Here is a 27593-nt window from a genome sequence, read left to right as displayed (position 1 = left end):
TCTGAACTCTTGTCCCTCATGCCCTCAAGCAGAAGGTACCGCAGCCTGAAATGTAGAACTACCAGGTTTAAAAACAGTTTTTTTTCCTACTGCCGTTCATCTTTTAAATGAAGCATTTTAGTATTTTATTGTAGGTACATTGAATTCAGAATTTTATGCATTTTCAGTTTATGCACTTTTAATTATAAATTTTTTTGCACCTCTAATCAGAATGTAATTGATTCTAACTATATGTTTTTATTTATGTCTTGTGCATCGTCTTTTCGTTCTGCAGCACATCTTGGATGTTCTGCTGAATGACAAATAAAATTGAATTGAATTGATGTTCTCCCCGTGTCTGCGTGGGTTTCCTCCCACATTCCAAAGACATGCAGGTTAGGTGCATTGGCGATCCTAAATTGTCCCTGGTGTGTGTGTGTGCCCTGCGGTGGGGCTGGCGCCCTGCCCGGGGTTTGTTTCCTGCCTTGGGCCCTGTGTTAGCTGGGATTGGCTCCAGCAGACCCCTGTGACCCTGCGTTAGGATATAGTGGGTTATGGAATGGATGGAGTAGTTCCTTTTCTTTCTTTCATTCATCCATTTCATTTTTTGAACCTTTCTTACCTTTCACTCTTACCACTGATCCTCTCTGCCCGTCTCTTGGATTTACTTCTCCCCTCTCTCTTTGTGTTTCCCACCAGAACAATCGCCTTGAAGAGATTCCCTATGATGAGCTGTCCAAGCTGACCCAACTGAAGACTCTGAACCTGCACAACAACCGACTCTCCTCAGCAGGTACAGGCAGCATGGCACCCTCTACTGGCAGCATAGCAGATTGAAGATGTTCAGCACAAAGTAGTGGCTCAGGTGGGCTGCCATAGAGCAGCAGGTCAGGGGGCTCACAGCAGGTCGGTAAACCGCTGGTCTAGAAAGGTGAAGTCACTGACCAGCACTCACCGGACTGACTGCACTACATGGCGGGTTGGTAAGCCAGCAGGTTGTGTCCCCCCAGTTCCATCTCTGGACCTCCTGAAGGCCTGAAGGTCAAAATTATGAGGGTCAATTCAGAGACTCCCACACAGTTTTGATTTCCATTCTTTTAGTTCATGGGCTTAATGAGGGGGTCCCAGGCCCCTAGTATTACACACCTTCAGTGAACCACTGGCTCACTGACCAGCCATGCATTGCACTCAGTCAGATGTCTGGCTAGTGTCTCAGTTTAGGCTTTTTATATATTAGGATTTCATACATCACTTGATGCCCATTACTACAGAGACCCAGACAAGATATGGGTAGGAAAAAAAAATTATGGAAATGATTTGCAGTTCATGTGCGTGTTTTAAATAAAACACGTAGGAAATAAAAAATGTTAGGTTTTAATACACAATATGCATAAGTACTCCTTATGAGAAGAACTTAGGAGTTGTAGTGGACTCGTCACTTTCAACGTCCCAACAGTGTTCAGAAGCCATTAAGATGGCTAACAGAATGTCAGGTTATATAGCGCCTTGATGTGTGGAGTCCAAGTCACAGGAGGTTCTGCTCAGGCTTTATAACACACTGGTGAGGCCTCATCTGGAGTACTGGGTGCAGTTTTGGTCTACAAAAAGGACATAGCAGCACTAGAGAAGGTCCAGAGAAGAGCGACGAGGCTGATTCAGGGCTACAGGGGATGAAATTTAATGTCAGTAAATGTAAAGTACGACACGTAGGAAGTCAGAATGTGAGCCATGAATACACACTCAAGGTCTGATGAGTGATGAGGAAAGATGAAAAGAGCTGAACCTTCTCTGTTTGAGCAAAAGGAGATGAAGAGGAGACCCGATGTGTGGACTACAAGTCCTAGTAATGCTTTATAACACCCTGGTGAGGCCTCACCTGGAGTCCTGGGTGCAGCTTTGGTCACCTGGCTACAAAAAGGACATAACAGCACTAGAAAAGGTCCAGAGAAGAGCGACGAGGCTAATTCAGGACCACAGGGGATGAAATTTAATGTCAGTAAATGTAAAGTACGACACGTAGGAAATCAAAATGTCAAGATGTGAGACTTGAATACACAATGGGAGTTATGAGGAAAGATGAAAAGAGCTGAGCCTTCTCAGTTTAAGCATAAGGAGATGAAGAGGAGATCTGACCGAAGTGTTTAAAATGATGAAGGGAATTAGTGCAGTGACTTTAAAATGAGTTCATCAAGAACACGGGGACACAGTTGGAAAGTTGTGAAGGGGAAATTTCACAGAAACGTCAGGAAGTTTTTCTCCATGCAGAGAACCACAGACACGTGGAATAAGCGACCAAGTAGTGTGGTGGACAGGAGGACTTTAGGGACTTTCGGAACTCAACTTGGAATAGTTAAGTGGACAGGACTGGCGAGCTTTGTTGGGCTGAATGGCCTGTTCTCATCCAGATGGTTCTAATGTTCTAAAACAATTTTACTCAATTTAGTTAATTCATCCACACATTTTAATCTAACCGTTCCCACCATTATTATTATACAGTATATATAATAAATGAACATTGATTTTTTTTTTCCTTCACACCAGACTTTACGATTTTCCTCTCCTCTTTAATCTTTCATTTGCCCTTTAAATGCTGTAGTCCTATTTTTGGGTCCCATGCAGGCCGGACACCCCCGCCATCTGAGTTGGGGTTAGGCTGCCTAGAGCGAGGCCTGGTCATTACATTCAGACATGCAAAGACGGCAAGTCTGGCATTTCTTAATAATTGAGGACTGCACTCTAATTTTGATTCTGTAGTAGCAAGAATTGCAACACACAACAGCCATCTTAGGTCTGCAGATAGTAAGGGTGGTCCTACAGCTACAATGTCGAGTGGCCCCGTCCCCCTGGCTCAAATTAAATATTTTGAGGACAATAAAAATAGAAAAACATACAATAACATAATGAATAATTCGAAAAAGAAAAGTTAAATAAAAATAGAACACTCTTGAGCCAGGTATTGTGAATTTCTTCATTTTTTTTTTAGCAAACGTGAGGATTTAATACTCAAGAAGCTCATTTTTTACTTTTATTTTGTGATTTAAGTCTTCCTGACAAATTCTATTTGTTGTCACCATTATGCCACACCGCCATTTTGTTTTTCTTGTGGACTTCGTCTTATCCCGACAACAGTGTTTACTATGGTTACTATGGCAACGAGTCCAATGAGTAATCAACGTGACCATTGAAATATCGGTGCGTTGTTTACATTGTGTATGAGATCGGATACACCTTGTTAAAAATCCTTTGTCATAAGAATGAGTCATAGACATCCTAAAGGTTTGGGGCAGCCACCCGTGTATTGTTTCCTGGCTACAAAAAGTTGATTTGAAATAAGTAGGATGTGCACAGCACAGGACTGGTCTGGAGACAAAATGGCTGTTTTAATCAAGAGTAGGGGAAATGACATCACTGGTGTCGTAACCGGAAGTGATGTCATCGTGACCAGAAGTGACAATGTAGTTGGTGCTGGAACCGGATGTGAAACCTCCGTGACCGGAAGTGACATCATCGTTTGGCACCGGCAGTGACGTCATCGTGACCGGAAGTGATGATGTAGTTGGCGCCGGAACTGGACATGTAACCTCCGTGACTGGAAGTGACATCATCGTTTGGCGCCAGAACCAGAAGTGAAGCCTCCATGACTGGAAGTGACATCATCATTTGGCGCCGGAACCAGAAGTGAAGCCTCCATGACTGGAAGTGACATCATCGTTTGGCGCCGGAACCAGAAGTGAAGCCTCCGTGACTGGAAGTGACATCATCGTTTGGCACCGGAACCAGAAGTGACGTCATCGTGACCGGAAGTGATGATGTAGTTGGCGCCGGAACCGGACATGTAATCTCCATGACTGGAAGTGACATCATCGTTTGGCGCCAGAACCAGAAGTGAAGCCTCTGTGACTGGAAGTGACATCATCATTTGGCGCCGGAACCAGAAGTGACGTCATCGTGACCGGAAGTGACATCATCGTTTGGCGCCAGAACCAGAAGTGACGTCGTCAGTGGTGTCAGAATCAAGCAGGATTTCCCAGGAATGGTCTGCAAGAGACTGAGAGAGACCATCAGCACACTCCGCTGCCCCCTGGTCTGGCATAGAATTTCTATTATTTAGGCCCTTTAGCTGTTTTCCAACAACTTGAATAATTTTTTAGTGTTTTTCTGGCTTAAGACTTATTTTTCTGAACTGTCAACTGTGATTCTTGTTTCACCAATGTTCTGACAAAACATTAGTTTGATTCCTGGTTTCCAATCTTTGTGCATCTCTGGATACAACTTTCTGCCAGTCCTTTACTACAAACCCCCAACCCCAACCCACGACCACCAAATGTCTGTTAGACGAATTACCAGGGATGACAAGCTGGCTGCACCATAACACCATCTCCCTTTTTGAAGGCTTGGCCTGTTGCAGGCCGCAAGCCTGTTGTTTGAATTTGGGGCCGGGCCTACTTTGTGCTTCTAGATCTTACTAGAGTTTTAAGGGTTATGTTTTGATAATGGAGCCTTTTTTGTTTTGTGGGGGTCCTTAAGAGATCATAAGCAGTTGCTACAGTTACAACGTCACTAACTGCCTGTCTGTCTTTTGTTACTGCAGGTCTGCCAGATGAAGCCCTCCTCTACTTAGGAAACCTGCAGTATATCTATCTGGCAAGCAACAGGGTGAGTCCAGTATGGCATTGTCATTGCTGCCAAATGCTCCACTGCCACGGGGGTCCAGTTGTTTAACAGAATTTATACTCTGTCTTACAGCTGACCATAGCGCCTCGCATTCTCCCTCGGGCACTGAGAATCGTCGACATGGCTGCCAACACACTGGAGGAGATCTTTCCGCTGACATTTGGAGAGAAACCCCATCTAAAGTAAGAACACCTAAAGCTGAATATTCCTCCTCCTCCTTTTCTTCTCTGTACTCTCTTTTGAGATCACCTTCCAGGTCACTGACCAACTGCCTCTCTCCCTCAGGTCTGTGTACCTTCACGATAACAAGCTGCAGAGCTCAGGTCTCCCAGATTCATTGTTCAATGGCTCAGATTCTGTCTCCACCCTCATCTTGTCCAATAATTTGTTGTCCGTGGCCCCCCGCTACCTCCCCCTCGGACTGAACAGGCTGCACCTACAGGTGAGATGCTAACCCAGTAGTGAAAAGAGGGTCATCACAGTAGTAAAGCCACTGAGGCCTAGATTGGGCACATTTGACCTAGGTAACTGGCCAGCATTAGAGATGGATGACAGTCTTGGTTAGCCAGTGAGCAAGATGACTAAATGTGTATGCCTAACAGAGGGTCACTGACCAGTAGGTCTAACTGACCGCACCTTATTTTGGGTCCCTTCTGTCTAATTGGGCTCACGGAACAGTGGGTGAGTGACAAATGGTCAAACGGATGCTGTGTCAGCCAGAAACTCAACTGGCTGGCAGAGACACTGGGTGCCTCTAACTGAAAGTCACTGACCAGTAGGTCTAACTCTGTTTAATGACAAATGGTCAAACTGGGTGTAGCTCGTGTCAGGCCAGCCAGCAGAATATCTAAACATAATTACATGGTGGTCACTGACCACAGGATTACCTGGGTATACATTACTGTGGGTCACTGACGAAAAGACTGCTAATGACGCATGTTCAAACTGGGCACACCTCACGATAGACCAGTCAGCCAGTTGAATAAGTGGGTACACCTTACGATGGCTCACTGACCAGCCTACTAATTGGATGCAGCTTACGGAAGATCTATGAACAAGCGACATACCACAGTGCATCTCAGCAGGTCATTAAAGCAAAGGCCTAAGAAGGTCGAGCTAACAGCAGGTCACTGACCAACAGTCCAAACTGAGAGACTGGACAGTCACCTTACGTGGCATGTCGGTGAGCCAGAAGACTGTTTGTGAAATTCAAGGGGCCTGCCCCCAAACCCCCCCATAATTACCCCAAGGACACCCTGAAAGCATGAAAATCGAAATTTCTGTGGGAGCCTCTACTTCTTGTACTACTTTCGGCTGCTCCCGTTAGGGGTTGCCACAGCAGATCATCTTCTTCCATATCTTCCTATCCTCGTCATCTTGCTCTGTCACACCCATCACCTGCATGTCCTCTCTCACCACATCCATAAACCTTCTCTTAGGCCTTCCTCTTTTCCTCTTACCTGGCAGCTCTATCCTTAGCACCCTTCTCTCATTATAACCAGCATGTCTCCTCTACACATGTCCAAACCAACGCAATCTCGCCTCTCTGACTTTGTCTCCCAACTGTCCAACTTGAGCTGACCCTCTAATGTCCTCATTTCTAATCCTGTCCATCCTTGTCACACCCTATGCCAATCTTAGCATCTTTAACTCTGCCACCTCCAGCTCTGTCTCCTGTGCCACCATCTCCAGCCCATATAACATAGCTGGTCTCACTGCCGTCCTGTAGACCTTCCCTTTCACTCTTGCTGATACCCGTCTGTCACAAATCACTCCTGACACTCTTCTCCACCCACTCCACCCTGCCTGCACTCTCTTTTTCACCTTCTCTTCCACACTCCCCATTACTCTGTACAGTTGATTCCAGGTATTTAAACTCATCCACCTTCACCAACTCTACTTCCCTCATCCTCACCATTCCACTGACCTCCCTCTCATTCACACACATGTATTCTGTTTGTTCCTACTGACCTTCATTCCTCTCCTCTCATATCTCCACCTCTCCAGGGTCTCCTCAGCCTGCTCCCTACTATCGCTACAGATCACAATGTCATCAGAAAACATCACAGTCCACGGGGACTCCTGTCTAATCCCGTCTGTCAACCTGTCCATCACCATTGCAAATAAGAAAGGGTTCAGAGCTGATCCCTGGTGTAATCCCACCTCGTCACTCCTATCACAGATCTCACCACGGTCACACTTCCCTTGTACATATCCTGTACAACTCTTACGTACTTCTCTGCCACTCCCAACTTCCTCATATAATACCACAGCTCCTCTCGAGGCACCCTGTCATATTCTTTCTCCAGGTCCACAAAGACGCAATGCAACTCCTTCTGGCCTTCTCTAAACTTCTCCATCAACATCCTCAGAGCAAACATCTCATCTGTGGTGCTCGTTCTTGGCATGAAACCATCCTGCTGCTCACTAATCATCACCTCACTTCTTAACTGAGTTTCCACTACTCTTTCCCATAACTTCATGCTGTGGCTCATCAATTTTATCTCCCTGTAGTTACTACAGTCCTGCACATCCCACTTATTCTTAAATATCGGCCCACCAGTACACTTCTTCTCCATTCCTCAGGTATCCTCTCACTTTCCAAGATATGCGGACAACAATGGGAGCCTCTAAGAAAAAAAAATGTAAACATGACCTGGTGTTTCAAATTATTCCAAGACTGTGAGAAAATATTGTAGTCTCTTCACATGCAGGACGGGAAGGCAGTGATGGACGAGTGGCAGCCCATCAGGGAAGGAAAGGGAGATCATCCAGTAAATCAGGAGGATTTAAGAATGAGGATGGAGGCTTTTATAGGAAATGAACCAATCAGAGTCCTGCGCAGATGTTAGTGAGGTGACACCTCATTGAAGAGTTAAGAATCATCGGTCTCCTTAGGCTCTTAGGGTCTGGTGTTTCCGTTTCTGTTGTATCTTTCCAGGAATCAAGTGAACAAGAATTTGCACAACTTGCTTGTAGCTAATGTTCAGTTCGAGAATCAATGATATGAGAATCGTGTGATTCGTTCTCAGGTAATGATTCAGTTTGAGCTCGAAAGAATCGGTGAACAAGAGAATCAGGAAACTCATTTGTAAGTAATAAATCGGTCAGAGAATCGAGTGGACGAGAATTGTGCTCCCTGTTCATAAGCAGTGATGCGGTCTGTGAAGCAAGTTGACGGGAATCACACAACTCGTTTGTAGGAAATGAGTCAGTTTGAGAATCGAGGGACTGAGAATTGTGCGACTCGTTCACAAGTTCGCTGTCTGACTCATTTGCGGTAATGCGACTCGTTCATACGCAATGATTCAGTTTAAGAATTAAGTGAAAGAGGATCGTGCGTAATATTTGAGTCTAAGAATCACGTGAACGAGAATCGTGAAACTCGTTCGAGGGCAGTGATTCACTTAGAGAATCAAGTGAATAAAAATTATGTGATTCGTCCTCGGGTAATGATTCAGTCTGAGGATCAAGTGAACGAGAATTGTATGACTCAGTTGAGGTAATGATTCAGTCTGAAATTATAAGAATAAGTAAAGAAGGGAATCGTGCAACTCTTTTGAAGGTAATGATTCAGTTTGAGAATCAAGTGAATGATAATTGCACAACTTAATTATGGGTAACGGTTTTGTCTGTGAATCAAGTGAAAGAGAATCGTGCAACTTGATCATAAGTAATGATGCAGTCTGTGTATCGAGTTGACAGGAATTGCACAACTTGTTTTGAGAGTCAAGTGAGTGGGAACTGTGAGACTCGTTCGCAGGTAATGATTTACTGGTTTTGGAATGAGAATTGTGTGAGTCATTTGCGGTAATTATTCAGCGAATTTGAAAGGATACGTGAACAAGAGGATCGTGTAATTCATTTGTAGGTAAGGATTCGGTTAGAGAATCAAGTAGAAGAAAATCGGGTGATTCATTCATAAGAAATGAGGGTACTCGTGTGTTATAACTCCACCACGGGCACAGGCAAGAGAAAAACGTTATCATTTTTTACGTTGATTTATTTACAAAACAAAAACAAGAATTAATAAAATTTGATTTTTAATTACTTTTGAAACTTTACTTCTGTTGCCAAGTTTCTAATGTCGTTAAGTATAACATCGAAAGGGTCATCGCCATTGGAGAAGAGCTATCTGCGTTGAGTGGCGGGGTTATAACACAAGAGTACCGAAATGAGATTCAGTTCGAGAATCAAGTGAGAGAGAATCGGGCGTCTTGTTTGTGGGTAAAAATTCAGCTTGATTGCAAAAGAATCCGTGCCCAAGAGAATCATGCAACTCTTTTGAAGGTAACGGGTTCAATGTGAGAATCACGTGAATGAGAATCACACGACTCATTCTCAAGTAGTGACTCAGTTTGAGAATCAAGTGAACAAAAAATTGCACAACTCATTTATGGGTAATGATTCAGTCCAAGAATCAAGTTAATTGGAATCACATGACTCGTTTGTGTGTAATGAGTCAGCTTGAGAATCGAGCGACTGAGAATCGAGCGACTCGTTCGCAGGTAACGATTTACTGATTCTGGAACGAGAATTGTGGGACTCATTTGCAGTAATGATTCAGTTTGAATTTGAAAGGATAAGTGAACAAGAGGATCGTACAACTCATTAGTAGGAAGTGATTTGATTAGAGAATCAAGTGAAAGAAAATCATATGACTGATTCAAAAGGAATGGGATTCAATTCAAGAATCAGGCATCTTGTTTGTGGGTAAATATTCAGCTTGAATCGGTAAACAAGAGAATCATGCCACTCTTTCGAAGGTAACGATTCAATTTGAGAATCAGGTGAATGACAATCACACAACTTATTCTCAGGTAGCGACTCAGTTTGAGAATCAAGGGAGCGAAAATTGCACAGCTCGTTCGTGGGTAATGAGTCAGTTTGAGAATTGAGTGAAAGAGAATTGTGCGGCTCGTTTTCGGGGAAGGATTTACTGATTCTGGAACGAGAATTGCGTGACTCACTCTCGGTAAAGATTCAGTTTCAGTTTGCAAGGATAAGTGAACAAGAGGATCATGCAACTAATTCGTAGGTCGAGATTCGGTTTGAGAATCATGTGGAAGAAAATTGTGCGGCTCGTTCACGGGTAATGAGTCAGTTTGAGAATTGAGTGAAAGAGAATTGTGCGTCTCGTTTGCGGGTAAGGATTTACTAATTCTGGAAAGAGAATTATGTGACTCACTCTCGGTAAAGATTCAGTTTCAGTTTGCAAGGATAAGTGAACAAGAGGATCATGCAACTAATTCGTAGGTCGAGATTCGGTTCGAGAATCAAGTGGAAGAAAATTGTGGCTCGTTCGCGGGTAAAGATTTACTGATTCCGGAAGAAATCAGCGAGTGGTATCCACTAGGTGTAGTCAGCGATCTGTAAAAAGTCTCCGCTAGGGTCCATATGAATATTGTAAAGTTGGAAACAACAAGTAATTGCTAGAAATTAGAATAATCATTTTTGGAAAGTTTCAGTTTCGTGTGGCTGTAGTTTAATTCGTTGAATGCGCACAGGAACATAAAACACATTTGTATTGACTATTTCTGTTTATTTACAGAAGCCACCCAAAAACGAACCATACAAAAACTTTTGTTTAATATAATCGTACTGGGAGAATCATGAGACCCGTGAATCAGACAGGCAGTACCTGCACGTGCACTTAAAACATCGATATGCAAAACGGTATGCGGCCAAACTCTAGTATTGTACTTGGCTCAATTTGTTTTGTGTGATCAACTGAAAACAGTCGTTAAAAAAACGATTCATTCGTGAATCCCCTATCACTAGAGTAGAGCTCCGTGTGTACGTGTCACGAAAGTGGCTGTTCTGCCCAATGCTGGTCCGAAGCACAAGGTGGTGTAGCTTTGACTTTACAAAATGGGATTCGTCTACTTAAGATAGCGTATTCGAAATGATGGTCTTCTCCATAGTTTACTAGTACCAGGGTATGACTTCAGTGTTCAGCCAACAAATATGACCCCCTGATTACCACAGGGTATTGCACACATTGGGTTAACTGGGAGTACCTATGAGGAATCCCTCAGAGTCTTGTCCATCTCCAATTCTCATCCGCACACGGCCTACAAGTCAGCAGTGGGTGCTTCTCCAGTTGAGCAGTGGGAGAACTCCATTGGCACAGCGGTAAAGAAGGCTGCCATTTAATCCACTGGCCCCGGGTTCATATCCTGCTGATGATGCCCTCTCAGGGTGGACTGGTAGAGGCGAGTGAAGGCCGCTGATATGTAAGATAACCTTCTAAATGGATGTTGGGATGATGGAGTTGCTCAACTGGATAAGCTCCTACTTCTATACAATACAATACAATTTATTTTTGTATAGTCCAAAATCACATAAGAAGTGGTGCAATGGACTGACTTCTGACTTGGTGGTCCTGGATTCATAGCCCGCTTCTCCTTATGTGGACAAGAAGCAAGAGATGGATGAGACCCTGAGCAGTTTATTACCAGAGGTTCACTGACCAAGGGTCTGTGGACGATTGTGGGTTCGCTTCCCGGTTCCTCCCTGTGTGGATAGCGCTTTGAGTACTGAGAAAAGCGCTATATAAATGTAATGAATTATTATTATTATTATATCTGGTTGCAGGTCTATAAAACAGTGGGCTAGAAGGGTACACCCAGGTAATCACCCATTTGGAGTTGCTGGGCCCACCTGACATTGAGTTACCGACCATTTGTCTAAACAGATGCACTTTACAGCAGACTGGCCAACAATTTGCACCTGAAAGCACATCTATGAGTGCGCCATATGGGATGCCAGCATGCCAGGAGACTTAGCAGGTGCACCTGAGTGGTGGTTTAGCTAGCAGGGCACAACGCGGTGGGGGTCAGTGCAAAGGTGAGCTAACCTGGCATGTCTGGCAGCTGGCGAATGAACCAGCGGGTGCACCTCACGGCAGGTCTGTTTGACTGGAGGACTGAGTAGCTGTCACGGTGGACTGGTGAACCAGCAGACCTAATGGGGGGCCACCTGCTAAAAAGAAAAAAAAATGAGTGAGGCACAGTGGCCTAACTGGGTACATGACAAAGCTGGGTCATTAAACCAGCTTGGTGAAGAAGGCCCTAACCGGGTACACTTTGCAGCTGGTCTGACTGGTGCCAACCGTGTAGGAGGTCAGTGGGTAGGCTGAGTGGGTGCACGTCACAAGAGGGCCCTCCATTCACGCCTCGGCCTCTCTCTCTTTCTCCGCCCCCCCAGAACAATCAAATCTCTTGGATTCCCAAAGAGACCTTCTCACAGCAACTGCAGCTGAGGGAGCTTTACCTGCAGAACAACCGCCTGACTGACCCTGGGCTCGAGCCCAGCACATTCAGGTATATGACAGCTAAGCAGAGAAGCATCTTTACGGTGGGACTGACATCCAGGACAGGCAGGGGCCAAACTGCAGGAAGACTTCGGTGGGGTGGGCGATCACTCAGAAGGCTTGCAGGTATTCCCAGCCCGTGTCCCTTGTGAATTTCAGTGTGAGTGTCCACACCTCTTCTTGTCATTAAAGTCCAGAACTAAATCATATCGGAGATGGTGGCAGTAAACCGAGCCCCCCACCCCATCTCTAACAATGACGCTTGAGCACGTGTGTGTCTTTTTGTGTTGTATGACTGTCAACTGTCCAAGGGAGACGTGCAAGTAAGGATCTCATTGAATATTAACTACTTCAGGCCGATTCAGGATTGGGCCCAGAAGTTGATTGCCAGCCTGCCAGGGTGAATTGCAGAGATCTTGATAAAGAAAGAAGGGCCAACACTTCCGATATGGACCCTCTGCACATAAACTTCATGTCATTGTCAATAAAAGCCTTTGAAACTTCTGAACTGCTTGTAACTCTACAACATCTGACACAAAGATCTAAAAACACTGAAGCAGCACACTTGGTGAACATCAACACTGGGGTCTTCTCCGAACTTCTGGCCACGACTGTATGATATGACAGGAAATCACAAACCTAGGCGATGGTAATAAAGTGGCTCGTGATATTTTGTGAACGACAGGCCAGAATCCATAAGATACCCCCAAATGTGTTCAGCCACATCGTCATTATCCAGTGACCTCTGACTTTCTCTTTAACTATTTATATTTCATAGTCATTTGCTTCTGTCTGTGACGTTTGGCAAATCCCCACCATCATAACAATCTGAGGAATTAGGCGATGTAATGGGCCAGTCGCAATTTAGTGGACGCCCTAGAAGATGTCATTCGTCTGGCCGTACAACCAGGAACCCGCATGCTGCAAAGAAAACAGGAAAAGAGAGCGCTGGTGTGAGGATTCAGCGACGCCAGCAGCGTTGAGAAATGAGCTTATTGGAGGCGCAGAATTCCGGAGGGCCTGTGCGTCTATTGTGCAGGTTCTGGCCCCCCTTTGTCCCAGCCTTCTGGGAAAGGTGCCAGCGCAGCCTTGGCGGGGTTTCTTAGGGTAAGCAGCTGCTTTTCCACCCCAACACCCAAACACTCTATGAGTTGCCGTTCCAATAAATGCAGACGTCAACGCCCAAGCGCTAATTTACTCTGGAGGGGCCAAGAGGTTTAGCTTGGTTCCAAAAGATACATTGAAATACAAATCCCACTAAGCGTAAAACAAAAATATGATCCACGCATTGGGGGGAGTGGGTCTCCTAGGTGGGGGGGGGGGGGGGGACATTGAACAGCCCACTCGTGACAGGTCCTCGCCTCTTCTTCTGCTTGTTGGAGGCTTTGGTTGACCACAGGAGGACTAAAGCAGCTGCTCATGTAGTCAACGGCCCCGTTTCTTATTGTCATGTATACTCGGGGCTTAAAGTGGGCCGGGACCCCCAAAATCTCTAAGGGAGCCAAACCCCTCCCTCGGATCACCACTATTGATACCATGGGGGCAGGGGCATCCCTGGCCAGAGAAAGAATCGGTGGCCCCTTCGCCCACCAATGTCAATATGGTATCTTATGCACGGCGGATGGCCACATCCATTGCGGACACTGCATAGCCGCCTCGTGCTAATGACACGCTTCTATATACGTGTGTCCGTAACCTGAAAACCAAGTGGTGGCCCACGATATTCTCATTACGGCAGAACGTTATAACACTACATATAGCTTACTGCTATGACTCTAGCGACATTAGTAAATACAGCGTACTAAATAACAAGAAACACAATGTTTTTCGGCCACATTGCCGTCAGCTCTGTCGTTATTTTCTCTTTCTATTTTATATTCAATATACTGTGCATCTGGAAAGTATTCACAGCGCATCACTGTTTCCACATTTTGTTACGTTACAGCCTTATACCAAAATGGATTAAATTCATTTTTTTCCTCAGAATTCTACACACAACACCCCATAATGACAACGTGAAAAAAGTTTACTTGAGGTTTTTGCAAATTTATTAAAAATAAAAAAAACTGAGAAGCCCATGTCCATAAGTATTCACAGCTTTTGCCATGAAGCTCAAAACTGAGCTCAGGTGTCATCCTGTTTCCCCTGATCATCCTTGAGATGTTTCTGCAGCTTCATTGGAGTCCACTTGTGGTAAATTCAGTTGACTGGACATGATTTGGAAAGGCACACACCTGTCTATAGAAGGTCCCACAGTTGACAGTTCATGTCCGAGCACAAACCAAGCATGAAGTCAAAGGAATTGTCTGTAGACCTCCGAGACAGGATTGTCTCGAGGCACAAATCTGGGGAAGGTTACAGAAAACTTTCTGCTGCTTTGAAGGTCCCAATGAGCACAGTGGCCTCCATCATCCGTAAGTGGAAGAAGTTCGAAACCACCAGGACTCTTCCTATAGCTGGCCGGCCATCTAAACTGAGCGATCGGGGGAGAAGGGCCTTAATCAGGGAGGTGACCAAGAACCCGATGGTCACTCTGTCAGAGCTCCAGAGGTCCTCTGTGGAGAGAGGAGAACCTTCCAGAAGGACAACCATCTCTGCAGCAATCCACCAATCAGGCCTGTATGGTAGAGTGGCCAGAGGGAAGCCACTCCTTAGTAAAAGGCACATGGCAGCCCGCCTGGAGTTTGCCAAAAGGCGCCTGAAGGACTCTCAGACCATGAGAAAGAAAATTCTCTGGTCTGATGAGACAAGGATTGAACTCTTTGGTGTGAATGCCAGGCGTCACGTTTGGAGGAAACCAGGCACCGCTCATCACCAGCCCAATACCATCCCTACAGTGAAGCATGGTGGTGGCAGCATCATGCTGTGGGGATGGGAGACTAGTCAGGATAAAGGGAAAGATGACTGCAGCAATGTACAGAGACATCCTGGATGAAAACCTGCTCCAGAGCGCTCTTGACCTCAGACTGGGGCGACGGTTCATCTTTCAGCAGGACAACGACCCTAAGCACACAGCCAAGATATCAAAGGAGTGGCTTCAGGACAACTCTGTGAATGTCCTTGAGTGGCCCAGCCAGAGCCCAGACTTGAATCTGATTGAACATCTCTGGAGAGATCTTAAAATGGCTGTGCATCCAACCTGATGGAACTTGAGAGGTGCTGCAAAGAGGAATGGGTGAAACTGGCCAAGGATAGGTGTGCCAAGCTTGTGGCATCATATTCAACAAGACTTGAGGCTGGAATTGCTGCCAAAGGGGCATCGACAAAGTATTGAGCAAAGGCTGTGAATACTTATGGACATGGGCTTCTCAGTTTTTTTATTTTTAATAAATTTGCAAAAACCTCAAGTAAACTTTTTTCACGTTGTCATTATGGGGTGTTGTGTGTAGAGTTCGGAGGAAAAAAATGAATTTAATCCATTTTGGAATAAGGCTGAAACATAAGAAAATGTGGAAAAAGTGATGCGCTGGGAATACTTTACGGATGCACTGTATATTGGCGTGGCGGCCCCTGGGATTTGGCGGCCCAGTTTGCACATGCACCCCCCCCCAGGTTTACAAATGATGCTCTCAATACTATGAGGGGGCTCAAGCCCCTTTACTTATTTAAAGCACTGATGCATATCCACTTCGGTGGGTGAGTGGGCTAAAAAAAAAAGAATTAAATAACGAGAGAACATTAATAAGGTCGACATGTCATTTAAAATTGCAAACAGGCACAATGGGGAGACCCGGTGAGAAAGGACACGGTGAGCCCCCAAGGTTCTTTTTCTTAAATAAAGAGTAGTCAAAAGTCAGGCAAGGGGGCAACCAGCCCCTCGATTAAAACATAGGCTGTGTAATAAAGCTCGACTCATCGTCACGGGCACCTCACCTTGGGGTGATGAGCAACGACCAGCTGTGCCGCGTCAGAAGGGGGTGAGGACCAGGACAGGGCATCATGGACAGCTTAAAACGCTCGAGTCCATAACCAGAAAGAGAGATCAGGGAGAGAGATGGCAAAGCCAAACGTCAAAAAGAAAAGAGCGCAAGGTCGTAAACGGAGAAATATTCAAACATGGAGGAGGAAATAAAATATCGAAGGGTCTTTTTGTTTGTAGAAATTCAGAGGGATCCTCGGTGGGTTCAAATAGCATTGCAGTCGAGAGACGTCAGAATGAACCAGCATGTACATCACAAAATGTGGCACTTCCAATAATGCCCACTAGAGGGGCTAGTAAAAGGGTAAATCTTTATTATAATAATAATAATAATAATCTGCGGTGGGCTGGCACCCTGCCCGGGGTTTGTTTCCTGCCTTGTGCCCTGTGTTGGCTGGGATCGGCTCCAGTAGACCCCCGTGACCCTGTAGTTAGGATATAGTGGGTTGGATAATGGATGGATAATAATAATAATAATAATAATAATAATAATAATAATAATAATAAAAGATTTAGTCTTCACCGAAACAGAATTCCAAAGGCGATGAAGTTCAGTGGAGCACAAAGGCAAAATTGAATGACCTGAATGGCGATGCAGCAAATCAAGGAATCGTCAAAAAACAGCAAAAATATCAAATTCCAATCAATCACAAAGCAAAGTAAAACACGGACTTGGAGGAATGGAGTAATAATAATAATAATAATTCTTTATATTTCTATATCTCTTTTCTCACTACTCAGAGCGCTCAGCAATTGCAGGTTAAGGGCTTTGCTGCAGGGCCCAACAGAGCAGAGTCCCTATTGGCATTTACGGGATTCGAACCGGTAACCTTCCGATTGCCAGTGTAGATCTCTAACCCTCCGGAGTGGATGGGACTGGCGAGTTCTGCTGGGCTGAATGGCCTCTCTTCGTCTGGATGGTCTGAATGTTCACAGAAACTCACCCAAGGACGCCTTAGCGCAGGGGGGTCCCGGTGGGCCGCCGTGGCTGCAGCTTTTCATTCTAACCGTCTTCTTAATTAGTGAGCCGTCTTTGCTGCTGATTAACTCGTGTCGCCTTCGTTTTAATCGACGTGACTCAGACCCCTTAGTTCACGGATGTCAACTCCGGGCCTGGTGGGCCGCAGTGGCTGCAGGTTTTCATTCTCACCCTTTTCCTAATCAGTGCCCAGTTTGCACTGCTAATGAACTCCTTCTCCCTTCATTTTAATAGCCCGGTTTTTAAGGATTCAGTCCTCCGAGTTGATTCTTGGCCACCAAACAGAAATGAGATGTGAAACGAGCCGACAGATGAGCAGCTAAACTGGGGCTTCAAACTCCAACCAGTCCCTTAATGAGAAGCTGATTCTCGCTGTTAATTAAACTCGTTATTTAATTCCACGGCTTGTTGCTGCTCTCCTTCTGCCACAGCAGACATTTCCAAAAGTGTTGATTTTTCTGTTTTTTTGGCGACCTGAGAGATGAACCTCGCTGAGACCTTCACCTCTCTTTATTTTCAGATATCGTGTTATGGGCGCAGGTGAACTGCTCATGTGACAGCCTGTTTTGTTTGGCTGCTCATTAAGGAAAAAGAAGCAACTAAGGGTCTGGAGTCAAGTTAATTAAAATGAAGGCAAAAAGAAGTTAATTAGCAGCAAAAAAACTGGTCACTGATGAAGAAGATGGTTAGAATGAAAACCTGCAGCCACTGCGGCCCACCAGGCCCGGAGTTTGACCCGCGTGCCATAGCGCATTTGAAAAAACCGCCAGGAACTGTGGGAGACCCTCTGGCTTTAGAGGGCAGTACCCGGTGGTGATTGGCAGGTGGCCCCGCCTCTTGGGGAACCACCCACAAAACACACAGAACATAACCCAGCCAGCTTACATAGGCAGACACGATCAAAAACTAAGAGTAATACAAAAGTAACATTTACAGAAATAAAAGAATCCAAAATGAACACAACTGAGCTAAAACATGAACTTGAACTCCAGCTGGTTTAGATCAGAGACGTGGTGTAAACTGATTTGTGCTGAGAGTTTAGCCAAGCAAGATGGCGCGCATTTTTGCATAAACTCCTCCCCTTTGTCTTTTCGTGCAGCAAATTACGAAGCCTGGAATACCTGGATCTCTCGATGAACAACCTCACTCACATCCCGGTGGGGCTCCCTGCCAACATTGTCATCCTTCACCTCGGAAAGAATCGGATCAGCTCCGTGTCGGAGGCCGGGGTAAGTGGGATCCGGAACCTCGAGTACCTCCTGCTGCAGAACAACGTCCTGACGGCCGACTCCATCCACCACGAGGCCTTCGGCAAGCTGCGCAAACTGCACACGCTGCACATCTATAACAACCACCTGGAACACGTGCCCTCCAGCCTACCCCGCCGGGTCCGATCCCTCATGATGCTCAACAACCGCATCTCTGAGCTCAGGTTCAACGACCTGGTGACCACCTACTACCTGAACGAGCTCAACCTCAGCTACAACCGCCTGCGGAGCTCCGGGATTCATCGCCTGGCCTTCCGCAAGCTACGTCGCCTCGAGCACTTAGACTTGTCTGGCAACTTTCTCACCGTCGTGCCGCAGGGTCTGCCATCTGGGCTTAAGGTATGCGTACTGTGGCAGGGGGTCCTCACGCAAAAAAAAAAAATTAAAGCTTTACCAAAAACAAACCATCAGATTAGCCATAATTTTCACTTTTAATCTCAAAAGTAACAATGGCTGTCAGTGCCACGTAGGGCCTGGCACACTTAAACCCTTCTGCTGATCCCCTTCCAGGTGCTGCGTCTTCATGGAAACCGAATTGATAAGCTGGCTGAGGAGGCGCTGTCAGGACTTGGCAGTCTAACCGAGCTCTACCTGGGAGAAAACAGACTGCAGGGAGCGGGCATCACGCCAGGGAGCTGGAAAGAAGTGCCAGTGCTGCAGGTATGTGGGAGTAGCGGGGCTCAGCCGTGTGTTACCTTAGCAAACCCGCACTGTCTGTCTGTCTGTCCATCTGTGTGTGTGTGTGTGTGTGTGTGCGTGTGTGTCCTGCAGCAAAAACACAGGCCTCGATCACACGGGCATTCCGGGAAGAGCGGCTCAACTGCCAGGCAGAGGGCTGTTTTCTGCAGCTTGTCACACAACATTAGAAGTGTAATTGCTTGCAGATTTAATCCTCACTGCAGACTTGTGTGTGACCCACGTGGCACGCCTGGGAGAGCAGCACATCAGTGCGTTAACATCATAAATACTGTCTGTGTATCTACTGTATATCTATATCTGTGTGTATGTGTGTATATATACTGTATACAGATATATAAGCTATTATATATATATAAGATATTATATACACACACACACACATACTATATATATATTTTATGTTTATTTACTGTATACATATATATATATTATATACACACACACTATATATATATTACATATACACACACACACATACTATATATTTTATGTTTATATACTGTATACATATATTATATACACACACACTATATGTATATTATATATACACACACACACTATATATATATTATATATACACACACACACACACTATATATATATTTTTTTTGTTTATATATATATATATATATATATATATATATATATATATATATATATATATATATATGTATACAGTATATAAACAAAAAAATATATATATATAGTGTGTGTGTGTATATATAATATATATATAGTGTGTGTGTATATAATATATGTATACAGTATATAAACATAAATATATATATATATATATATATAGTATGTGTATATATATGTATGTATACAGTATATATATTATATACACACACACACTATATATATATTTTTTTTTGTTTATATACTGTATACATATATATATATATATATATATAAATAAAAAAAATATATATATAGTGTGTGTGTGTGTGTATATAATATATATATAGTGTGTGTGTATATAATATATGTATACAGTATATAAACATAAATATATATATATATATATATATATATAGTATGTGTATATATATGTATGTATACAGTATATATATTATATACACACACACACTATATATATATTATATATACACACACAAACTATATATATTTTTATGTTTATATACTGTATACATATATATATATTATATACAGACACACACACACTACTATATATACATACACACATTCTATATATATATATATGTATATACAGTACTGTGCAAAAGTTTTAGGCAAAAGTTTTAGGCAGGTGTGACAAAATGCTGTAAACAAAGAATGCTTTCAGAAATATAAATAATGATTGTTTATTGTTATCAATTTACGAAATGCAAAGTGAGCGAACAAAAGAGAAATCTAAATCAAATCAATATTTGGTGTTCCTACCTTTTGCCTTCAAACCAGCATCAATTCTTATCGGTCCACTTGCACAAAGTCAGGGATTTTATAGGATTCTAGTCAGGTGTCTGATCAACCAATTCTACCAAACAGGTGCTGATGATCATCAATGTCACACGGAGGTTGAAACACAGTCATTAACTGAAACAGAAACAGCTTCAAACTGGGTGAGGAACAGCCAAACTCTGCTACCAAGGTGAGGTTGTGAAGACAGTTTCATGTCATGGCGAGATTGAGCACAGCAACAAGACACAAGGTAGTTCTACTGCATCAGCAAGGTCTCTCCCAGACAAAGATCTCAAAGCAGACTGGGGTTTCAAGATGTGCTGTTCAAGCTCTTTTGAAGAAGCACAAAGAAACGGGCAACATTAAGGATCGTAGACGCAGTGGTCGGCCAAGGAAACTTAGTGCAGCAGATGAAAGACACATCAAGCTTATTACCCTTCGAAATCGGAAGATGTCCAGCAGTGCCATCAGCTCACAACTGGCAGAAACCAGTGGGACCCAGGTACACCCATCTACTGTCCGGAGAAGTCTGGCCAGAAGTGGTCTTCATGGAAGAGTTGCAGCCAAAAAGCCATACCTCCGACGTGGAAACAAGGCCAAGCGACTCAAGTATGCACAAAAACATAGGAACTGGGGTGCAGAAAAATGGCAGAAGGTGCTCTGGACTGATGAGTCAAAATCTGAAATATTTGGCTGTAGCAGAAGGCAGTTTGTTCGTCAAAGGCCTGAAGAGCGGTACAATAATGAGTGTCGTTTGGGGCTGCATTTCTGCAAATGGAGTTGGAGATTTGGTCAGGATTAATGGTGTTCTCAATGCTGAGAAATACAGGCAGATACTTATCCATCATGCAATACCATCAGGGAGGTGTAGGATTGGCCCCAAATTTAGTCTGCAGCAGGACAACGACCCCAAACACACAGCCAAAGTCATTAAGAACTATCTTTAGTGTAAAGAAGAACAAGAAGTCCTGGAAGTGATGGTATGGCCCTCACAGAGCCTTGATCTCAACATCATCGAGTGTGTCTGGGCTTACATGAAGAGACAGAAGGATGTGAGGAAGCCTACATCCACAGAAGATCTGGGGTTAGTTCTCCAAGATGTTTGGAACAACCTACCAGCCGAGTTCCTTCAAAAACTGTGTGCAGGTGTACCTAGAAGAATTGATGCTGTTTTGAAGGCACACCAAATACTGATTTGATTTAGATTTCTCTTTTGTTCATTCACTGCATTTTGTTGATTGATGAAAATAAATGATTAACACGTCCATTTCTGAAAGCATTCTTTGTTTACAGCAATTTTTCCTCACACCTGCCTAACACTTTTGCACAGTACTGTACATATATATATATATACAGCATATATGTGTATGTATATGTACCTATAAGCATTAATATTGTCACATGTACAGAGTCCTCTGAAATTCTTCCTGGTGTGCCAGCTAAAGCCGATGTCACATTTGACAACTTCCGCTCGTTGGGTATGCCACACCTGCCCCACCATGGTTGCCGAGTTCATCGCCGGACCAATTAAAGGAGTGTTTGACCAGCCGGTTGGTGGGTTTGTCGACTCCAGTTTACCAGTTGCTGTGGTTTATAATCGAAGTGGGTGGCTATAGGTTGCAAGTGGGTCACAAGACGATCACAAATGGGGGAATTGCAACGGTCGCACTCGAATCACCACTGGGTACCCTGGGTGGTCGTGAAAAAAAATGGGAAAAGGAGTGACGAGACCTATAAAGATGGAGAGACACTGATCTGAACTTACATGACTGAAAATCGTTGGGCGTGTCACATTTAGCCCCGCCCATTTTTCTGACAGCCAATAGCGTGCCACTGCTGTATGACGTTTAACAGGAGTGGTGTGCTCATCCGCAGCCTCAGGCCTTTTTCGTTTTCATTTTCTTTTCTTTTTTTCCATTCTGTTGCGCTACGTGAAACACGAGACATCAGACAGACGAGCTTCTCTTGTGTTTCAGTCAGTTGGTCATTTTCCAACCCACTATATCCTAACACAGGGTCACAGGGGTCTGCTGGAGCCAATCCCAGCCAGCACAAGGTGCAAGGCAGGAACAAACCCTGGGCAGGGCGCCAGCCCACTGCTGGGCAAACACACACACACACACACCAAGCACAATTTCAGATCACCAGTCCACCTAACCTGCATGTCTTCAGACTGTGGGAGGAAACCCACGCAGACACGGGGAGAACATGCAAACTCCATGCAGGGAGGACCCGGGAAGCGAACCTCAGGTCATCTCTTGTGCTTCTGAATTCCAAAACATCTGCCTTCCTCGTTTCTCGCCTCTTCATCGGTCGTCGGCCCACACACCGAGCCGTCCGCACGACTAAAGACAACATCGCACAGTTTGAGGCGGCAAGTCGTGGACCAGTTGGTCCCAGTCATTGGGTATGTCACATTAGGCGACTGAACTTGACGTGACTATGCCACCTCCACCGCGGACCACCTCCACCTCACTAAGATTATGTAAATGAAGACTACAACTGGAAATTTCAGGAAAATGTGAGTCAAAAACAATCTTTGAAAATACGGAGCTGGATTTGAGATACAAGAAACCTAAATCAGCTTACCTGACGTACCCCTCAACGCTTCTTCTGATGAACCCTATGAGCCAGCAGAATGAGAGAAAGTCCTGAGTGTCCACACAGGGCGGTCCTGGAACCATAAAGCAACAGATAAAATGGGCCAACCTGTGGATCAATTCAGAGTGAAACAGACTGGTGGGAATGCTACAGTACCTTCTACCAGATGGCAGTGGGACAGCGAGACCCTGGCGGGGGAGGGGGGGTGTTTGGAGGTAGCGGTCTGTCACAATGCCATAGACTTTGTGGTTAGGACCCTTCATGAAGATGGAGGGCAGGGAGCTCCTAATGATGTGTCCCGCTGTGTGTGTACCACCCATTAGCAGACCTTAGGGTCCAAGACACCGCAGCTCTCAAAGCAGACGCTCTTGGTGATGCCCCCTGTAGAATGTGGTGAGAATGGAGGGGGGCTACACTTGTCCACCTCAGACCTTCCTGAAAGAAGTGGAGAGACCCTGCTGCACCTTCTTGGCTACGCAGGTGGAGTTAATTGACCAAGTAAGGTCCACTGCCAGGTGGTCTTCACCACATCCAGCGCCAGAGCCATCAGCGTGCAGTGGGGTGTGGACAGCGTGGGGGCTTCTCGAGTCAACACTCACCTCCTTCATCTTGTCCATCGCCAATGAGACCCCCACCAGCAGACTTGACGACGAGCTGAGTGCAGTCGTGGGCCAAAGGTTCACCTTGCAGCAGACGACAGCACAGCTGGGACGCCTTGGGGACAACTCTGTGAATGTCCTGGAGTGGCCCGAAGCGAACGTCACTGGAGAGACCCCCCAGATTGTCTCCCCCACCCCCCCCCAACCTGACGGGACGTGAGAGGACCTGCAGAGAAGAAATCCTCAGGTCCAGGTGTGTGTGAAGCTCATCACAACGCAGCCAAGAAGACTCCATGCCTAAGGGGGCTTCAATGGAGGGCCGGGTGAAGGATCTGAAAACTCTTCAAAAAGTTTCTAAACCCTCTTGGATTTTTCATTTGGGGGTAAAAAAAGAAAATTGAAGTGAAATGATTTTAGCAGAAGGCCACAAAATGTGTAAAAAAATGGAGGGGTCTGAGGGTCTTCTGAAGGTGCCATAGAGGACAGATGTTGTGTCTGGAGTGCACACACATACACACACACACACACTCACTCCTGCTCACTCTTTTTGTTTTTACCTCCCCCAGCTGCTGGACCTCTCTGGTAATCAGCTGACCCAGGTGCCCCCCAATCTCCCAGAATCCCTGGAGTACCTGCACATACGGGACAACCTGATCAGCAGCATCCCAGCTGAAGCATTCGCCGCGACTCCCAATCTCCGCGGACTCTTCATGAGGTAGGTGGGCCGCCGCTCCTCCGTGGTTGGAAGTGTTAGCCCCCAAATAAAGACAAGCCCCCCCCCCCCTTCGTGCTCCGTCCTTCTCCACAGACAGGTTCTCTTTGAGCTCAGCCGGGTGACGGTCAGGTGTTTTTTTTTGGGGGTCCCCTCGCTTGTCACCGAGGACCACCTCCTCTCACAGCTGTCCAGCCCTGGGTGTCCTTACAGCTCGAGTTCAACTGCGCTTCTGACATTGGACTGTGAACTTGTTAGGGTCACGTTGTTTGTCGTGGGGTGTGCGTATATAGCGCCTTTTCACAGTGGTCCTCAGCCCGAGGGGCATCCAGCTGGGCACAGGCTGCAGGGGCAGTAGAGGAGATTAAAGGACTGGGACTTCATATAGCGCCTTTAGCTGACCCCCGTCTGATCTCCTGTTGTTTTTGTGGTTCCACAATGTGGCAGGTGAAGGAGCTCAGGGGCACACTGGGGGGTCACCCTGTCATTCTGGCTGGACCCCCTTTACAGTTGTTTCACTCTTCCCACCTTATGAGCGGTGGCCGCAGCAATCACTTGTCACTCGTGGCACTGAATGGGCAGATCCTGTGACTCTATATAGCGCCTTTGACCCCGGCGGAGCTCCATCACGCATACAGTGCCACTGGCTTTCACAATGTGACAAGTGAAGCAGCCGACTCAGGGTCACCTTACTGTGTGACCCCGTGATGTTTAGATAGCATCTTTCAGGCCGGACCCCCATTTTTAACACTTTTATGAGCAGTGGCTGGTGCAATCATGCATAGTACTGAATGGCAGATCCTGTGACTTTATATAGCGCCCCCCCGGCTATTTACAGGTAAAGCACAATTGTTTGCTTGTCTCTTTAAAATGACTCCGTTGTGACGCTGAATTAGTGATCATGTGACTTTATATAGTGCCTTTATTTGACCCCATTGTGTCCTCGTTATACATACAGTGCCACTGTTCTTATATTTCCATAATGTAGCAGGTGAAGCAGGTAACTCAGGGGCACACTGGGGGGCAGCACATGTGCAACCCTGTGAATTTTTTATAGTGTCTTTCTGGCTGGACCCCCTTTACAGTTGTTTCACTCTTTTGAGCGGTGGCCGCAGCAGTCACTCGTCACTCGTGGCACTGAATGGCAGATTCTGTGACTCTATATAGCGCCTTTGGCCCCAGTGGAGCTCCATCACACATACAGTGCCATTGGTTTCCACATTGTGATGGGTGAAGCAACCGACTCAGGGTGAGTGAAGCGAGTGGGGGGGGGGGGCAGAGCCCCCTAGAATATAAATATATGTATATATATTGTGCCCACAAGGGTGCGCCACCGAGCCCCAAACCTCAGACACAATGTCTGTCACCCAACACAATTCCATAATCAAATAAAAGGTTTTTTAACCCAAACACTTTCAGGCCGGACCCCCATTTTGGTGCCTGATGCAGCGACTCTCAATTTCAAGCACAGACGTGGTAACTGAATGGGTGGTCCTGTGACTTTATATAGCACCTTTTTACGCTGACCCCCACCTCTGCCCACACATTCCAGGCTCGTTACAAGTACAGCACAATTGTGTGACCCCCCATCACAGTCCTGTCACTTTTCTATACTCAGTAGCGCCTTTAGCAGACCCCCTTCTGAGTTGTGTTGTTTTCAAAGTTCCCCAATGTGACAGATGAGATAATAAATAATAATAATAATAATAATAATAACACATTTTATGTATATAGCGCCTTTCCCAAGTTCTGGGCGTTTAGTGTCTCAGAGTCACACTGGGGGTCAGCAGCGTAGCTTACACGTGTGATTTTTTTTATAGCGCCTTTCCAGCTGGGCCCCCCCCCCCCATTTTTATTTTTGTCCCATTAGAGGTCCATTGCAGCTCTTTCACTGTCCCCACATTATGAGCAGCAGCAGGTGCAGTCACTTGTCACTCGTCTGGGGACTTCATATAGCGCCTTTAGCTGGCCCTGTTCTGAGCGCGTCACACCCACACGACTGTTGTTTTCATATTTCTACAATGTGATCCTCAGACTTTATATGGCGCCTTTGACCCCGTTTGGAGCTCCACTGCACATACAGTTGCGTTGTTTTCATATTTCTGCAGTGTGTCAGGTGACTCAGGGTCTCACTGGGGGTCAGCAGTGTAGTGAACCTGTGATTTTTATATAGCGTCTTTCAGGGGCCGAGTATTTCTACATTACGAGCAGTGACCGGTGCAGCGACTCAGTTGTGGTCCTGTCAGTTCATATAGCGCCTTGTAGACCTCACCCCGGCTCTATAAAGAGCTTCATTCTGCCGTGGGGCCTTTTAGGTCCCAGTCCAGCTCTCTCCATGAATGACGCCAGATGAAGGGACTTCAGGACCGCCCCGGGAGTCTGTGCCGCCTGCCAGCCCCAAGGTGGTCACTTCGGCTTTAACATTCTCTCTCTGCCATTTCTGGTCCACAGGTCCAACAAACTGGTGACACTGGGCATATCAGACAAGGCCTTTAGAAACCTGAAGCATCTGCAAGTGGTGGACATGACTGGAAACCCGGAGGCCATCAGCATTCATCTGCCAGCCTTACAGCACACGGCTACGGAGCCCACCGGGGAGGCCACGGACAGCTTCACTCACGAAGACGCTTCACGTTTAGAAACCAACGAAACCATCTGAGCGGCGGACGACGACCCACCGAGAGATTGAAGGAGAAGTCGGAAAAGAAACAAACGCGACCAACACACCAGGCGCAGGAGAAAGAGAGGAAGAAGAGGAAGAAGAGGAAGACCCCGCTGTGCATTTTATGTTTTCTTGTTCATTTTTCTCCCTTGAAGGCACTCGATGTGAAATGTGGCGCAAGCCGCTGTGCCCACTGCACTCTTCTGTCTCTGTCTGCAGTTGGGGGGTGGGGGCTGGCAGCAGGTGATGCCTACCTCCACCCCCCCCCCACCCCGGGTTCAAAGTGACTTGACAAGCTCGATGGTCCACATGCCAGCTGAAGAGATGTGAAGGAAGTGTGCCCCCACCCCGAGGCACGAGACCACAAAGCGCAAGGCTGCACATGGTGCCAACCATATGATTTTTCAAGTCACTTTGGATCAAAGGGTCAGCTAAAATAAATTAATGCCAGTTCAAAAACGCTGCCAGCCTCTTTAATAAACGCATTGCATTCAGGGGGGCTGTAAGTGGGTGTTGGGAATGGAGGAAGCATGGAGGTCTTCAACAGACCCTCAAACGAGACATCAACCAAGCCAGCACACAGACTCCACATGCAGGCTTCGGCCTAAATAACCTTTAAAGTTCAAAGCATACAATTAAATGAAATGTACTTGGGGGAGCCCGTCACCCCAGGAGGTGGTCTCCCTTTGTCTTTCCATTGTACTGGAATCCCTACTGGGAAAGGGAAAGTATCCAGCCTGGGCAAGATGCTCGTCCACCATAAC

The 27593-nt window shown here is 45.8% G+C and overlaps 1 protein-coding gene across 1 annotated transcript in view; it reads left to right on the top strand.

Annotated features, from left to right (window-relative positions):
* Positions 1 to 27288, top strand: part of LOC114667349 (podocan-like) — a 44253-nt gene extending 16965 nt beyond the window's left edge. The window contains exons 3-12 of the mRNA XM_051920685.1: positions 679 to 772; positions 4571 to 4635; positions 4726 to 4835; positions 4939 to 5095; positions 11863 to 11978; positions 17966 to 18473; positions 18645 to 18794; positions 24022 to 24170; positions 26619 to 27166; positions 27199 to 27288. Coding sequence (XP_051776645.1) covers positions 679 to 772; positions 4571 to 4635; positions 4726 to 4835; positions 4939 to 5095; positions 11863 to 11978; positions 17966 to 18473; positions 18645 to 18794; positions 24022 to 24170; positions 26619 to 26826 — 1557 coding nt within the window. The 3' untranslated portion in view covers positions 26827 to 27166; positions 27199 to 27288. The remainder of the gene's footprint in view (positions 1 to 678; positions 773 to 4570; positions 4636 to 4725; positions 4836 to 4938; positions 5096 to 11862; positions 11979 to 17965; positions 18474 to 18644; positions 18795 to 24021; positions 24171 to 26618; positions 27167 to 27198) is intronic.
* The last annotated feature ends 305 nt before the right edge of the window (positions 27289 to 27593 follow it).

The sequence above is a fragment of the Erpetoichthys calabaricus genome, chromosome 17, assembly GCF_900747795.2.
Source record: "Erpetoichthys calabaricus chromosome 17, fErpCal1.3, whole genome shotgun sequence".
Lineage (NCBI taxonomy): Eukaryota > Metazoa > Chordata > Cladistia > Polypteriformes > Polypteridae > Erpetoichthys > Erpetoichthys calabaricus.
The sequence above is the reverse complement of the archived record's forward strand: the minus strand, read 5'-3'. Positions and strand labels throughout refer to the sequence as shown.